The following is a 16,057-nucleotide window of genomic DNA, read 5'->3' on the forward strand; positions in this document are numbered from 1 at the left end:
AAAAAGAACAAATTGAAAAAGAACAAATATATATATATATATATATATATATATATCTCCAAATCACTGTGCTGTACACCTGAAACTAACACAACATTATAAGTCAACTATACCTCAATAAGAAAATATATCTCTAATAAATCATTTTGTAACCATAAGAAAAAAGCTTTTTTGCCTACTCAGGAATCCTCTCAGAGTTCCCACAGAAGTTTTTGGGCCTCCTCCAAGCCAGCTAGTACAACCCCCAAGATGTCAGGTCTGGGTTTGAGGTTTCCTAACCTCCTTCCACTTCCCACAGCCTCTCCTGGTTTACCAGTACTTTTTACTTCAATAATTAAAGGAGCACCTCTACATGTACTATCTCATTTACTCATAACAATTCTGTTGAAAAAGGGGTATCTCCTTTTTATAGATGATGACAGAGCACTAGAGAGGTTAAGAGCCTTGCCCCAAATCACACAGCAGTAAGTGGCATTGCCAGGATTTGAATCCTGCTTATTTAACTCCAAAATTCATGTCCTAAACATGGCACTGAAATACCTGATTTCCAGCAGGTCACAGGATAAACTTGGCAATGTTGAAGTTAAGCTATGAGTAGAGCTATGTGACAAATCTGGATATGAAAAAAAAATTAAAACACGTAGACAAAGTTAGGGATTTCCACACGAAAATATAACTTGTCCTAGAGTAGTAACAGCCAGGGACTATTCACCAAACACCAACCTAGGCCTGGCATTTATTTTACCTCATATTTCTATAAGGTAAGTAGTATTAACCCTGTTTTACAGCTTCCCCAGTTTTAGGGAGACTCAAGAGCTGATAGTTAAGCACTTTGGACCCAGACCGACCTGGGTCCACATACTGACTTTAGCTCTTACCAAATATTCCAAACTGGAAAAAAGATTTTCTGTAACATGGGGGTAATCTGTAAAATAGGGATAATAATATCCACTTAAAAGGCTGTTGTCGGGCTTCCCTGGTGGCGCAGTGGTTGAGACTCCGCCTGCCGATGCAGGGGACACGGGTTCGTGCCCCTGTCCGGGAAAATCCCACATGCCGCGGAGCGGCTGGGTCCGTGAGCCATGGCCGCTGAGCCTGCGCGTCCGGAGCCCGTGCTGCGCAACGGGAGAAGCCACAACAGTGAGAGGCCCGCGTACCGCAAAAAAAAAAAAAAAAAAAGGCTGTTGTCAAGCTTAAATCATATAACAGGTGAATCCACCTAATCCAATGCTTGCCGTATGGTAAATGGTAGCTTACTACACTAAAGCCAAAAGAGATGTGGTAATCTGCTCGGAGACAGACATACCTAGTTATATGATAGAGCCATGATAGGAACTCAAGTCTGTGTGATTTCAAAACTCCACATTCTTTCCATTGTACCATTCTTGCAAGATACCTTAAATCTCAATCTTAAAATATTTTTTCTAAGAGTCCAAAGTTCAGACTTTCCAGATTAGCATAATTGTTAATATATTGCTATTATAAATCTTATACAGGGACTTCCCTGGTGGCGCAGTGGTTAAGAAACCGCCTGCCAATGCAGGGGACACGGGTTCGAGCCCTGGTCCGGGAAGATCCTACATGCCACAGAGCAACTAAGCCCATGCACCACAACTACTGAGCCTGCGCTCTAGAGCCTGTGAGCCACAACTACTGAATCCTGCACGCCTAGAACCCATGCTCCGCAACAAGCCAAGCCACCACAATGAGAAGCCTGTGCACCACAACAAAGAGTAGCCCCTGCTCACCACAACTAGAGAAAGCCTGCGTGCAGCAATAAAGACCCAATGCAATCAAAAATAAAGTAATTAATTTTAAAAAAATTTTTTAAATAAATAAAAGTACATCTGGCTGAAGTCAGATTAAAAAAAAAAAAAAAGGAATCCGCCTGCCAATGCAGGGGACACAGGTTTGGTTCCTGGTTTGGAAGACCTCACATGCCACTGAGCAACTAAGCCAGTGTGCCACAACTACTGTGCCACAGTGTGCCACAACTGTGCTCTAGAGCCCGCGAGCCACAACTACTGAGCCCACGTGCTGCAACTACTGACACTCACACACCTAGAGCCTGTGCTCTGCAACGAGAAGCCAAGCCACCACAATGAGAAGCCCGTGCACTGCAACAAAGAGTAGCCCCCACTCACTGCAACTAGAGAAAGCCTGCCTGCCCAGCAACGAAGACCCAACACAACCAAAAAAAAAAAAAAAAAAACTAATACATACTCATAAAAATATAAATCAACCTTATTATACCATACTGAATTAACTATTGTTTTATTTTTTTAATCTTTTTTCCATTTTTTTCACAATGCCATACAGCTCTGCATTTAAATCTTCAAAATTTGTCTTACATCATGAAAATTTTCTCAGTATAAAACATAAAACCAGAAACATGGTTTTACAGGCCTTGCCTCAATTTCTGATGCTGCCTCCTGTTCCTGGCAGCTGCCCACAGGGAGGGTTCACAGGTAGGGACCAAAGTAGGGCTAAGCACGAGCCACCTTAATGCAACCTTGGATCTGAGAGCCCAGAGGATGGCTGGGGAGAGGGGGGTAGTAAGGGTGGGGGTCAGGGATTGAGACTTGGTCTTGTTGAACCCACCGTGCTCACCTCAGAGAAGCACTGAGCAGGAACCCAGGCTACATCAAAACTGCACAAGATCTGGGCAGCACAGAACATCTCCAAGACAATCGCCACATCACAGAATCGTATCTATCTCACTGCTGACAGCCTTGTGCTGAACCTACAACATGAAGTGTAGGTCACTTCCCTACACCCAGGGAAGTGACAACCTCATCAAGGGTAAGAAATGAGCCTGGTGACCCAGAACTTGGCCCCCAGAGAAGAAGTGGATCTGTTTCTCCCCTGGTTTTTCAGGAGCCAGTTCGGGGTCCAGCACACGCCCACCCTGCCCCCAGCAACATGTGATGGTCCCCTCAGCATCTGTCCTCCCAACACTTCTTGGAATAATGAGAACTGACCCATTTTCAGGGGAATGACTTTCCTCCCTATGTTGGCCAGGGGTGTTGGGACTGTGTGATTTCTCAATGATTTCCTAGTGTTGGTTGTTCCTCTCTTGAGGTTGGGAAGCCACAACCACCATCCCAGGAATTAATAAATTTTTATTACTTAAGCTGAAAAAAAAAAAGAAGGGGAGGAAGGAAGGAAATTTACAGTGTCTGCTTATTTCATCAAGTGAAAATATCACAATTTGCTTAACGTTTACCATTTACTTGTTTCCAATTTCAACAAATTCTGCAATGTACATCCTTTGAAGGGAATCTTTGCATTTCTGATTTTTTCTTCAAGACCGATTTCTATGAGTGATATTGCTGGGTCAAAGAGGATAGAGAGTTTAAAGGCTCTCAACTCCTCGAGAATTTCTGAGTCAAAGAGGGTGGACCATTCAAAACCTTTCAACAAACATTACCAAATCACTTTCAAGAAAAGTTCTAATTCATACTTCTCACCAGCAGTACAGAAGTGCCTGGCTCACATTAGTAAAAAGAACTCTGCTTTTTGATTTAGTGAGAAAAGTTGCGTTTAAACTTCTATTTCTTTTTATAGTTTAGTTTAAGATTCTTCCCTTCAATTTATATTTCTTCTGCCTGTTTCCCATCCTTTGCTTGTTTATCAGGGTGTTACGCGTTTTGTCCTTGGAATGTTGTTTTTAACAATACAAAAATACTTTAAAAAAACAAGCAAACAAACTACTGGTTGCTAGCTCATGACTGCTCAACACTGGCAGAGGCCCACAAAGTTGCGCTCACCCATTAGAGAACTTACATGGAGGCAGGTAGCCTTTACGCCTCTTGGCGGAAGCAAGACTCCCACAAAACACTAGGGCGGGAGTTGCTGCAAAGGCATTGGCTCTCCCAGCCTGGGGAGAAACGTCTCGCGGGATCTCAGCCGCCCTTAGGGCCTCTGACCCGACTACAAATCCCAACATGCAACGCGCCTCAGGGCCCGAGCGCTCGAATGAAGGCTAAGGTCCAAGGTCATGTGTCTCTCTGTGTAAGGCGACCGGTCATCTCTCCCACGCCTTTTTCTGCTGCTTTCCACCTTGGCCGCCATTTTGTGCGGGAGGTTATAGAACCTCTGAGTCAAGCCGACTCTGTGATCGAGCCCTTCAGGGATCGGCCAATCGGAAGCCAGATCTCGGAGGAAAACCCCGCCTTTACCCGCACGGAGGCGGGAACTGCCACGAAGCTCCTGTGGAGAGAGAGGAAGAAGCTGCGGAAGACCAATAAGAAAGGAGGACTCGAGGATGTTAACCAATGAGGGCGCGGGGGGATTGCGGCCAATGAGAGTGGGGGTACCCCCGGACACGTGGGCCGGGGAGCTGAGCGCTGAGTCCTAGAGCTAAAGCCCGGAGGTGAGTCAGTCACCTTGAGCCGGGCGAGCGCTGTGTTCCGAGAAGGGGCAGCAGGGCAGTGGGAGTGCAGGTGACCTGGGGCCGAAAACCAGCTATCGGCAGGGATGTGGCTGGGTTGTGTGGTGGGGCATTTGCCCCTAGGGCCGGGAAAGGCAATGGCCGTCTGTAACCTTAACAATTAATGTTAGTTACCAACGGTGATGAGCAATTTACTGTCCCGGCTGAGGCGGGCCGTGGACTGCTGTGTGAAATGGGCAGGACCCTGAACGGCACTTACCTAGTTTCTGCCTCCCCAGTCTTCCCGGCAGATCATCCTCTTTGGGTATCATTTCCCGGCTGGGGCTCGGGCCTCCTTCCTTTACTTCCGATCTCCGTGACCTTCCTTTGCAGACCTGTCGCGCTGAAAGTGGTGGAGAGGGTATTTGCGCTGTCCCTCTGACCTCTAATGGCCTCCTCAGCTGGGGCATGGTTCGAGGAAGACCGTGGTCCAGGGAGGACGGGCGGGGTGAAGGGGACGACCGAAGGTCGCGACTGTAAGCAAACAACCAGGCTGTCAGTGGATTTTTTTTTTTTTTTTCCTCTGCAGACCGAAAAAATGCAGACCACCAGGGCACTACTCATTCCTCCTGCTCTGGTAAGCTGCGGCTCCCGGGTGCTCTGTAGCGCCAGCTGTGGGAACCATGAGTGTTTAATGAATGAACTGAGAGGAGCTTGGCATTCTGATGATGTTGCCCCTTTAGCGAAGCAGTAGGATGGATGCAGTTAACCCCTGATTATTTAAGCCTGTAAACCAAGCTATCTTGGCTTTGCAATGTGGTCAGAGTCTGGATCTGACCTTTACCCCCAGTCTGACTTGGCCATAGTTAGCCCATTGAAACAGTGATTTTCAACATTGGCTGTACAATGGAATCATCTGGGGAGCTTTTCAAACTCCTGATGCCCAGGCTGCACCCTATGGGAGTAGAATCCATGCATCTGTATTTTTTTTATAACGCCCCAGGTGATTCTAATGTTCGACCAAGTTTCACAACTGCTACGTTATATTTCTTGAAATAGTTCAAGAAAGCCTTGTTACAGGAGTCTCTGCTTAGGTGACTGTTTCAGGAGCCTCACCAGGCTTACTGGCTCACTCCATTCAGGGTGTATAACAGTGACTACAGTTTTAGCAAAATAAGATTTTCCCCTTCTGATTCCTTTGGTGGTCTGGGTACAAACCCTTCCTGTACTTGGTTTGATGTTAGTGTGGGTTTTTGGTTTTGTTTTTTTCCATTCTGGGATATTGATTAAGGGCTGTGCTCATAGAAGTGAACTTTGTTACCCAGTTTTAAATGGAAGGGTTGCCACTGCTGACTACACCAGGGTCTCAGGACAGCTGTCTCTGGTGTGGGCATATCTGGTAGCAGCAGTAACACATTAATTGACCTTGAAATACCTTGGACTTGTTTTATTTATAATATTTGTAGTCATTTTTGACTGAAGCTCAGCAGTTAGGGGGATTTTTTGTTTTGTTTTGATTTCTTGCCTGATTTGGAGAAATGTGTCTTTCTGATTTTATAGATCCGCTCTTGTACCAGGGGTCTGAGCAGGCCTGTGTCTGCCTCCTTCCTGAGTAGGCCAGAGATCCCATCTGAACAGGTAAAGGAGATTGGGCCTTCTTAAGAATTTCCCCAGACTAAGTTCCTTTAAGTTTGTTCAGTTGCCTTTAGGCCAAAGTGGGAGGAGAGTCTGTGGTGCTTTAATAGTTCTAAGTACCTCAAGGTGAGCATTGTAGGTGAGAAACTTGCAAAAGTGAAATTGGGTTTATCATGAACCCCACGAAATTTCCCTAGTCCTGTCTGGAAACGGACCCTAAGACTAATTCCAAGCATGCTCTGCAGTCTGAGCGTTCTGTACTTGCTAAGAGCTTGCCAACAATTTCCGAGCTCAGGTGGGTGGGGTGAGGGGTGGAGTCAGCCACCTGTCCTTGAGCCTCACTATCTCCCTTCTTCCGCTCTTTCCTTCTCTACTTCCCTCTCTCTCCCCCTCCTTCTAGCCTTCCTACAGCAGTGTCCCACTCCAGGTGGCCAGGCGGGAGTTCCAGACCAGTGTTGTCTCCCGGGACATTGACACAGCGGCCAAGTTTATTGGTGCTGGGGCTGCCACAGTTGGTGTGGCTGGTTCAGGGGCCGGCATTGGAACAGTGTTTGGCAGTTTGATCATTGGCTATGCCAGGTAAGTTGTGGGGTGGCCTAGAGCGTCTTCTACTATAAATTCCATCTTATTTGGAGGAAGCCTCAGCAAGAGATCCTTCTAGCTTTGTGTTGATTTCATCTACCTCCTGTTTTCTCAGAATTTAAATATAAGTTTCCAGTCTGGCTCACTTAAACTTACCATGTTGGTACTCTGCTTGCCTGTCCAATCCCCAGGATATATGCAAGCTAGGCCCTCTCCCAGTTTCAGCACTATCCATTCACCTAACCTACTTGAGTCCTCCACCACCCATGACCCATACCCTCACCCCTTCCTTTCCCTGTCTCTGTCCCCGGCAGGAACCCGTCTCTGAAGCAGCAGCTCTTCTCCTATGCCATTCTGGGCTTTGCCCTGTCTGAGGCTATGGGGCTCTTCTGTTTGATGGTCGCCTTCCTCATCCTCTTTGCCATGTGAGGCTCCATGAAGGTCACCTATCCACCCCTGCTGCTTCGACTCCAGGCCATGCCCGGTGCTAGAGTGTGCTAAGCTTTACCATTAAACACAATGTTTCTCTAAACTCATATGCCTGCGCCTCTGTCCTTTGCCCTTGGGGAGGACCTTCATAGAAAGGTGGGACAAGGAAATGGGATTGGGTCAGGAACCACTGGTGATTAGGAACTTCTCAGGGCTGAGAAGTAGCACTGCCATGACTGTAATAACATCTCCCACAGGAGGGAACACGGATTTGTCTAATGATAATTGGTGCTTTTTTCCCTTCAAATTTACTGTAATAATATGTAACATTTTTGAGGGGCTTAATTTGCACCAAGCTCTTTACCAAGTGTTTTGCATTTTTTATCTCAGCAACACTATGAATTGTAAGTGCAGTTATTATACCTGTTCTGCAAATGAGGGAACTGAGGCTTAGGGAAGCAACATAACTTGTCCATCATCACAGAGCTGGAAAGTGGCAGAATTGGAGATTCCCCCCCCCCCCCCCCCCCCCGCCTTGGGCCAGCCTAAACCTTTACCTGCTGTGCTGTGCCATCTATTTTCATTTTGGCCACACAATTAAGGTGGCACAGATAGGGAAACTTCGTCCCAAAGAAGTTGTATAGCACGTTAGAGTTGGAGGTGGGCCTCCATCTGCCTGCACTTAGCTCCACCTGTAAGTTTCATTTCCTTTCTTAGAGTGCCTAAATGTTCTTGAATAAAGCAGATGAGGGACATGGTCTGTGTTCTTGGAGAATTTACAATCTTAGCTTTGCTAGGGATGAAAACAGTGTTTGGGGGCTGCGGGGTAGTGAACCAACAAATGAATTGCTTAGAGAGCTCCTCATGGTATCATCCTGTGCTCTCAGTCTGTGCCCAGCAGGTGCCCCCCACTTGGCCTGACGTGGGACTGATAACCCAGGTAAGAGAAAGCTAAGCTGATATATCCACAGAATGAACTCAGGGGTGCTAGTAGGCATGGTCTATCTCAAATATGGGACCCATTTTTTGAAAACCCGATACTTCAACTTATTGCAAAAGTCTGAACTAGTGAAACCAAAATAAAATTCCTAATAATTGTTAACACCTTCCAGCTGAAGGGCAGCTAGTAGGGTTAAAACACCAAAAAATGTGAGTCAATAAGAATGGATTCAATTTAATGCAATTTAAAGACAGTTATGGGACTTCCCTGTTGGCATAGTGGTTAAGAATCCGCCTGCCAATGCAAGGGACACCAGTGCAAGCCCTGGTCCGGGAAGATTCCACGTGCCACGGAGCTGCTAAGTCCGTGCACCACAACTACTGAGCCTGCGCTCTAGAGCCCGCGAGCAACAACTACTGAGCCCGCATGCTGCAACTACTGAAGCCCGCGCACCTAGAGCCTGTGCTCCGCAACAAGAGAAGCCACCACAATGGGGAGCCTACGCACTACAACAGAGTAACCCCCACTTGCCACAACTAGAGAAAGCCCGTGCGCAGCAATGAAGACCCAATGCAGCCAAAAATAAATAAATAAATAAAGATAGTCGTGCAGTTATTTAGGTGTTAAGCATCCTCCTAGGAGTCTTGGGGAATGCTGAAAAATCAAGAGTGGAAACAATACTGAACAATGCCATAAATTATTGAACACGTGGGTACAGAAGCTATGTGCTATAGAAGAGGAAAAGCAAGGAGGCTAGTGTTGGTTGTAATAACATGAGCTAACATTTGAGCACTTGTATGTCAGGCATGGTGGTAAGCATTTTCAATGAATAACTTCAACCTCCCTATGAAATAAGTCATTCTGTAGGTAAGGAAAATGAGGGAGATTCAGAGAGGTGAGGAATCCTGTGAAGGTCATACGGCTGGTTAGTAAAGCTGGGATTCAAACTCCAGAACCTGTGTTCTAATCACTGTGCTGACTCATCCAAGATTCAGTGACATGCTCAAGGTCGTACAGCAAGGCAACGATTTCAATCCGAGACCACCTAACATTCAACAATCATGGTCTTCTTCCACAGGATCGCTCACCCTTGGCACATTCCCGGCCAGATAAATCATTGTCTGATAATGTTTAGCAACATCCCTAGTCTCTACCCACTAGATGCCAGTGGCAACCTCCCCTCCCCCAGTTGTGACAACCAATTGCCAAATGTAAGATTGACAAATGTCTCCTAGTTCTGGGGCAAAATCACTCCCGGTTGAGAACTGTTGGTCTACTGTAACCTGCTACTTGTCCTCTTAGTCTGTTCACCTTAAGTAACTCTCAAGATTGTCCACAGCAACCCAGTGATAGAACCTGAAGCAGAGCCCAGGAATCTTAGGGCCAAAGAGAAGGAATCAGACTGAGGTTGAAGTGGCAGCTGAGGTATCACCAAGGGAGCAATGGATTAACTGGTAATGCTGTTATGCAAATGGATGCAGTAACCTTTTGGGATGTCAGGCTGGCATCCTTGCCAGGTCACTACCCTTTGGTGGTAATCAAGGGGCAGCCCCCAGGGAAGATGGTTACCTTTTCCTTCCTGTGAAGCTCCAGGAACTTATTTTTTTCCCAAGGGGCTGGTAAGAATTTCCCTTCATCATGCGTTCCAAACAGCTTTGGAATTGCTGGGCTTTCAAATCCAAATCAGCGGGGTTGGGAATGTGGTTGGTGGGCCCATGGAACTCTAGAGTCAAGAGAGAATGTGCGGGACTTCCCTGGTGGTCCAGTGGCTAAGACTCCGCACTCCCAATGCAGGGGGCCCAGGTTCCATCCCTGGTCAGGGAACTAGGTCCCGCATGCTGCAACTAAAAGATCCCAGGTGCCACAACTAGGAGCAGCCAAATAAAGAAATACTAGGAAAAAAAAAGAGAGAATGTGCTCCCACCCGCAAGCAGGCAATTAGTCCATTACCATTGAGATTCTTTATCTAAGCTCTATGGCCCATGGATGAGACCATTTTGTTTACCGCAAAATATTTGTGAGTACATACAGAGGTGCACTGTTCTTGGGAGAGGGGTAATGACCAAAAAAACACTGAGTAACCACTGCCTTAAGAGTTCAGCAAGGTGGCAAAGACCATAAACTTGGGAGTTAGAGGGGAGTGCAAATCTCAGCCCTGCCATTTCCTAACTATGAAGTTAATTATCTCTCTTGAGCCTTGATTTCCCCATCTGTAAAATGGGGATGAGAACAATTCATAGTGATTGCGACAACAAAGTAAGATAATACAGGTAAATGTATGCAAATAATGATAATATATGTAATGTATACATGTACAGTATTTTTAATATACATGTACAGTATTAATTATATGTAATATAAAGATGTATTGAGTACGTAATGAGATAACACATAATACGTGTATTATTAAAAATTTTAATATAGCTATTACTTACAATCAGAAGCCTCCAACACCCAGTCCAAGTTCTGATTTTTCCTTTTAGCCCCCAATTTGTGACCTGGGTGGGAACTCTTCATCTATTCCTGGCACTGAGCCCAAGACAAAAGGCTAGGCCCTGGAGGGGAAGGACTGCCCCAGAGAGCAGTGGGACACAAGACCTTGGGGAAGAGGAGAAGGATCTTCACGATGTATCTATTTAGAAGGTTGAAGCACAGCAGTGACCTGAACATCAGGATACTTGCTGGTCTGTGTCCTGGGGGAGAGTGCTTGCCAGGTTGCCATGAGCAAGGTGCTACCAAACTTTGCTGCACTGAGAGATGGCTCAATGCAGTCCAGTGTGCTGGGGAGGAGAGAGAGGCTTGGATCCAGTTTCCTGTCGGAACACAGCTTGGTTGTGTCATCCATCCCCAGAGGCCATGGGAGTGGCTTCAGAAGGCATACTCTTGCGCTGTGGCCAAGCTGCCAGGGAAAAGCAGCCAGGTGTTGCCTTGAAAAAGTCAGTGAGCACTGGACTAAGCAATGCCAATTCACAAAGTTCTGCTAGCCTCTCCCTGGTCCTTCCTTTCCCAGTTTAGAGGCCTTCTGGAGTTCCCTTGGGAGTTGGTGAGCTGGTCCTTCAAGCAGCTGCAGCCCTTTAGACCTTGAGTTGAAGATTCTTTGTACAAGCTTGGCCAGCCCTTTGGAAAGAAAATGGGCATTTCTGAGGAAGAGGAGGTGAAATCTTAAAGATCCATGGCCAGGGGAAGGGCACCTGGCTACCAAACACTTCCATTGTGTTTACCATTTCTGCAATACTCACTGAATGTCAGGTCCTGGAGATACAAGATAGGTGCTCCATGCTTACTGCCCTAGAGGACGTCATATGTAGTAGCTAGACAGATGAGTAACCAAACTACTAAAATAAAAAGCAGGGCTTCCCCGGTGGCACAGTGGTTAAGAATCCGCCTGCCAAGGCAGAGGACACGGGTTCGAGCCCTGGTCCGGGAAGATCCCACATGCCGCGGAGCAACTAAGCCCGTGAGCCACAACTACTGAGCCTGCGTGCCACAACTACTGAAGCCCGCGCACCTAGAGCCCGTGCACCTCAACAAGAGAAGCCTCTGCAATGAGAAGCCCGTGCATTGCAACGAAGAGTAGCCCCCGCTCACCACAACTAGAGAAAGCCCACACCAGCAATGAAGACCCAATGCAGCCAAAAATAAATAAATAAATAAATTTTTTTAAAAAGCAGTACGTGCTATAATAAAGGTATGAATTACTTCAGAGGATGGAGTAATTAAAAATGACTAATAATATTAATAATATGCCTGGGGGTGTTAAGGCTTGGCAGAGAAAGTAATATTACAGCCAGGCTTGAAGGTAAGAATAATAAGAGTTAATAATTATTGGGACTTCCCTGGTGGTGCAGTGGTTAAGAATCCGCCTGCCAACGCAGGGAACACAGATTTGATCCCTGGTCCGGGAGGATCCCACATGCCTCGGAGCAACTAAGCCCATGCGCCACAACTAATGAGCCCGTGTTCCACAACTACTGAGGCCTGTGCGCCTAGAACCCATGCTCCACAACAAGAGGAGCCATCGCAATGAGAAGCCTGAGCACCGCAACAAAGAGTAGCTCCCACTCAACACAACTAGAGAAAGACCGTGCACAGCAACAAAGACCCAATGCAACCAAAAATAAAATAAATAATTTTTTTAAAGAGTTAATAATTATTGAACACAGGACTTCCAGGACTTCCCTGGTGGCACAGTGGTTAAGAATCCACCTGCCAGTGCAGGGGACAGAGGTTCGAGCCCTGGTCCGGGAAGATCCCACATGCCACGGAGCAACTAAGCCCATGTGCCACAACTACTGAGCCCACACACCCAGAGCCCATGCTCCGCAACAAGAGAAGCCACCCAATGCAGCCAAAAATAAATAAGTAAAATTTAAGATAATAATAATTATTATTATTATCGAACACTTACTTTGGCCAGGTATTGTGCACATTCATCATCACATTATCTCTTCTTTATAGCTACTATTTTTTTATCAGTATTACTGATGAAGAATAGAAGCTTAGAGACTTTAAATAATTAGGATTTTCCCTAATAAAGGGAAAGCGTATTCCAGGTAGAGAAAATATGAGCACAGGCCCAGAGGAGAGAAGGCACATGGGCAAGTGAGGTGCCAGTGATTTGGACAGTGCTTACCACTTTGCAAAACACTTCTAAAAATGCCACACTTAATCCTCAGAAAAACCCTGAGAGGTAGTAATTATCACCATTCTATGGATGCAGAAATAGGCTCAAAGAGGATATTTGCAGAGTGGTACATATCAAAGGTTGAACCTCTTTTTTCTGGATCTGAGGTAAGTGGTTTTCTGTTCATTGTCCCATCTCTAATGGACCTTGTACCTGAAAACAATGGTCCAATAATAAGTAAGGGACCCATTGAGGAGTCCTCTCACCCCATGGGCCCCCTATGGGCCTCAGCAGTCTGTAGCCATGGAGAAGCTATGAAGTAGTGTTTTTCTTTGCGTGAGGTTACCCAATGACTTTTGACCATCTTACTAAGTAAATAATACCCAAGAAAAATTCTAGAATCCTTAAAAAATGAATGAAATATATAGTTTGAATAGGCAATAGATGTACAGCACAACATTTAAAAGGTACAAGTGTGTTTGTGTGTGTGTATGTGTGTATATATATATATATATATATATATGCCCTTTGCCCCATCTTGTCTGCAGTCAAGAGGCAACCGCTGTTACCAGTTTCTTGCATATCCTTTCAGAGATATTTAGGCATCTTTATTATAGAGTGGTAAAATGCTATACCAATAAAACATGAAATCTGTATAAAATATTGTATCAATTCATTTTGCTTCATGTTAAGTACCTAAGCTGTGACAGGCCCCATGCTGGATTCATAGATAATACACGATCTAGAGTCCGAAGAACGGGGAGCAGGAGGGAGTAGGGGGTGGAAGCAACAGGTACCAAAGGACTGTAATTAGTACAAGGTACAATGTGATAAGTGTGGGAGAGAGTTCCAAGCTGTGACAGTATCACATAGTGGTCAGAACGTTTTTTCTGGAGACAGATTTGGCTTGTTCTCACTGTGACCCATGTAAATGACTGAACCTCTGTAAGCCTCTCTTTTTCCATCTATCAGAATGGACTAATAATAGTACTTACTTCATAGGTTTGTTGAAAGGAATAAATAAGACATACAAAGCACTTGGCACAGGACTTGCCTGGTGGTGTAGTGGTTAAGTGGTTAAGAATCCACCTGCCAGGGACTTCCCTGGTGGCACAGTGGTTGGAAATCTGCCTGCCAGTGCAGGGGACACGGGTTCGAGCCCTGGTCCGGGAGGATTCCACATGCCGCGGACCAGCTAGGCCCTTGCACCACAACTACTGAAGCCCACGCGCTCTAGGGCCCGCGTGCTGCAACTCCTGAGCCCGTGTGCTGCAACTGCTGAAGCCCGCACGTCTAGAGCCCATGCTCCACAACAAGAGAAGTCACTGTAATGAGAAGCCCGCGTACCACAATAAAGAGTGGCCCCTGCTGGCCGCAACTAGAGAAAGCCTGTGCACAGCAACGAAGACCCAGCACAGCCAAAAATAATTTTAAAAATAAGATAAAATTTTAAAAATAATAATAAAAAAAGAATCCGCCTGCCAATGCAGGGGACACAGGTTCAAGACCTGGTCCGGGAAGATCCACGTGCCACGGAGCAACTAAGCCCATGTGCCACAACTACTGAGCCTGTGCTGTAGAGCCTGCGAGCCACAACTACTGAGCCTGTGTACCACAACTACTGAAGGCCGTGCGGCTAGAGCCCGTACTCCGCAACAAGAGAAGCCACCACAATGAGAAGCCCGCGCACCGTAACGAAGAGCAGCCCCCGCCCGCCGCAACTGGAGAAAGCCCACGCACAGCAACGAAGACCCAACGGAGCCAAAAATTAAAAAAAAAAATCCATTTGTGTTAAAAAAAAAAAAAAGCGCTTGGCACCTATTAGGCACTCAATAAATGTTAACTAAAAATCCGGTATTTTAGCTCTCAATAAATGCTGGCTATTATCACTCAACTCCACAGTCCCTGGCTGGAAAATTCATAAAGCTGTGAAAACAGGACTTCTTTTTTAAGAAACAAATTTGGCGGCAAAACGTAATCTAAAGTGAGGCTGGGGCTTCCCTGGTGGCGCAGTGGTTGGGAATCCGCCTGCCAATGCAGGGGACACGGGTTCGAGCCTTGTTCCAGGAAGATCCCACATGCTGCGGAGCAACTAAGCCCGTGAGCCACAACCTACTGAGCCTGCGCTCTAGAGCCCACGTGCCACAACTACTGAGCCCTTGTGCCACAACTACTGAAGCCCGTGCGCCTAGAGCCCGCACTCGGCAACAAGAGAAGCCACCGCAATGAGAAGCCCGCGCACCGCAACGAAGAGTGGATCCCGCTCGCTGCGACTAGACAAAGCCCACGAGCAGCGGCGAAGACCCAATACAGCCAAAAATAAAAATAAATAGATACAACATTAAAGAAATAAAAAAAGTTTAAAAATAAAAAATAAAGTGAGGCTATTCGTCTGATTTTGTATGAATATTCATAAGTGTACCCAAATTAATATGAATATTCATATGCTTTGCTACAGAAGTATCAGTATGTTTGGTTACTGAGTGCTGCCCGAGGTCTTGCTGGGAGTGTTAAATTATGATCCTGTACTCTTTTTTTTTTTAATTATTATTTATTTATTTACTTTTTTATTTTTGGCTGTGTTGGGTCCTAGTTGCGGCACGCGGGATCTGTGTTGAGGCATGTGGGATCTTTCGTTGCAGCACGCGGGCTTCGCTCTAGTTGTGGCGGTGCGTTTTCCCTCTCTAGCTGTGGCGTATGGCCTCCAGAGCGCATGGGCCCTGTAGTTTGCGGCACGGGGTCTCTAGTTGAGGTGCACGAGTTCAGTAGTTGTGGCACGCAGGCTTAGTAGCCCTGTGGCATGTGGGATCTTAGTTCCCCGACCAGGGATCGAACCCATGTCCCTTGCATTGTAAGGCGGATTCTTTACCACTGGACCACCAGGGAAGTCCCGATCCTGTACTCTTGATAGGCAGAAAAGGGAAAGCTTTTTTTTTGGATGGCTTGTTTTTGTTTTTTTGATGGCTTGTATTTTTTCAGCTTAATCTCAGGAAAGTCCTGAGGAATCCTCCCAGGATTTAAACTCACAGCCCCTTGATTCCTGCATATTCAAGGCCTTGTGGAAAGAAATGTTGAGCTTGGAGTCAGGAGGCCTGATTTTCTTCTTTTTACCAAGCTTCTCTAGGTTTGTTTTATTATCCCTATGGCAACGCCTAGCAAAAGTGCCTGGCATTTAGCAAGCCCTTCATAAATATATATCGAATAAACTCTAAAACGAGGTAGTTTTTCACTCGTAGTTCCTGATTCCTTCCTTCCTTCCTCTTGGTCCTGTTGCAGGCAGGGGGCAATGGCAGCCTGCCCTCCGTGGGTGAGGGTGCAGGAAGGATAAATCACAGAGACTTTAGGACAGGAAGGGCCCTAAGCGGGTCAACTCCTCTACCCAGCACCTCCCCACAAGGAAGCTGGATCCCCAGTCCTACCCCTTGGGCACGTCAGAGGGTCGCTTTCCTAGATGTGGTAAATGGTCCTCCTCTCC

General features: G+C 46.3%; 1 protein-coding gene across 2 annotated transcripts; it reads left to right on the plus strand.

Annotated features, from left to right (window-relative positions):
- The first annotated feature begins 4,271 nt into the window (after positions 1 to 4,271).
- On the plus strand, positions 4,272 to 7,121 carry ATP5MC1 (ATP synthase membrane subunit c locus 1). Of its 2 annotated transcripts, none has more exons than XM_082679373.1 (5): positions 4,272 to 4,375; positions 4,962 to 5,009; positions 5,933 to 6,010; positions 6,408 to 6,586; positions 6,904 to 7,121. In XM_082679373.1, exons 2-5 carry the CDS (start codon positions 4,971 to 4,973, stop codon positions 7,016 to 7,018), a joined length of 411 nt encoding a protein of 136 aa, XP_082535499.1. In that variant the 5' UTR covers positions 4,272 to 4,375; positions 4,962 to 4,970; the 3' UTR covers positions 7,019 to 7,121. The 2 variants fall into 2 exon arrangements, with proteins under 2 accessions (XP_082535499.1, XP_082535498.1); XM_082679372.1 differs by having other exon boundaries at positions 4,322 to 4,445.
- Positions 7,122 to 16,057: the final 8,936 nt, after the last annotated feature.

Source organism: Grampus griseus (assembly GCF_964374135.1).
Source record: "Grampus griseus genome assembly, chromosome: 20".
In the NCBI taxonomy this organism is placed as follows: Eukaryota; Metazoa; Chordata; class Mammalia; order Artiodactyla; family Delphinidae; genus Grampus; species Grampus griseus.

Bases quoted from the DNA above. Each gene is read 5' to 3' on its own strand.
- ATP5MC1 (XM_082679373.1), top strand. From the start codon at position 4,971: ATGCAGACCACCAGGGCACTACTCATTCCTCCTGCTCTG. The intron at 5,010-5,932 runs GTAAGCTGCGGC...CTGATTTTATAG, and splicing joins TACTCATTCCTCCTGCTCTG to ATCCGCTCTTGTACCAGGGG. The intron at 6,011-6,407 runs GTAAAGGAGATT...CCCTCCTTCTAG, and splicing joins CAGAGATCCCATCTGAACAG to CCTTCCTACAGCAGTGTCCC.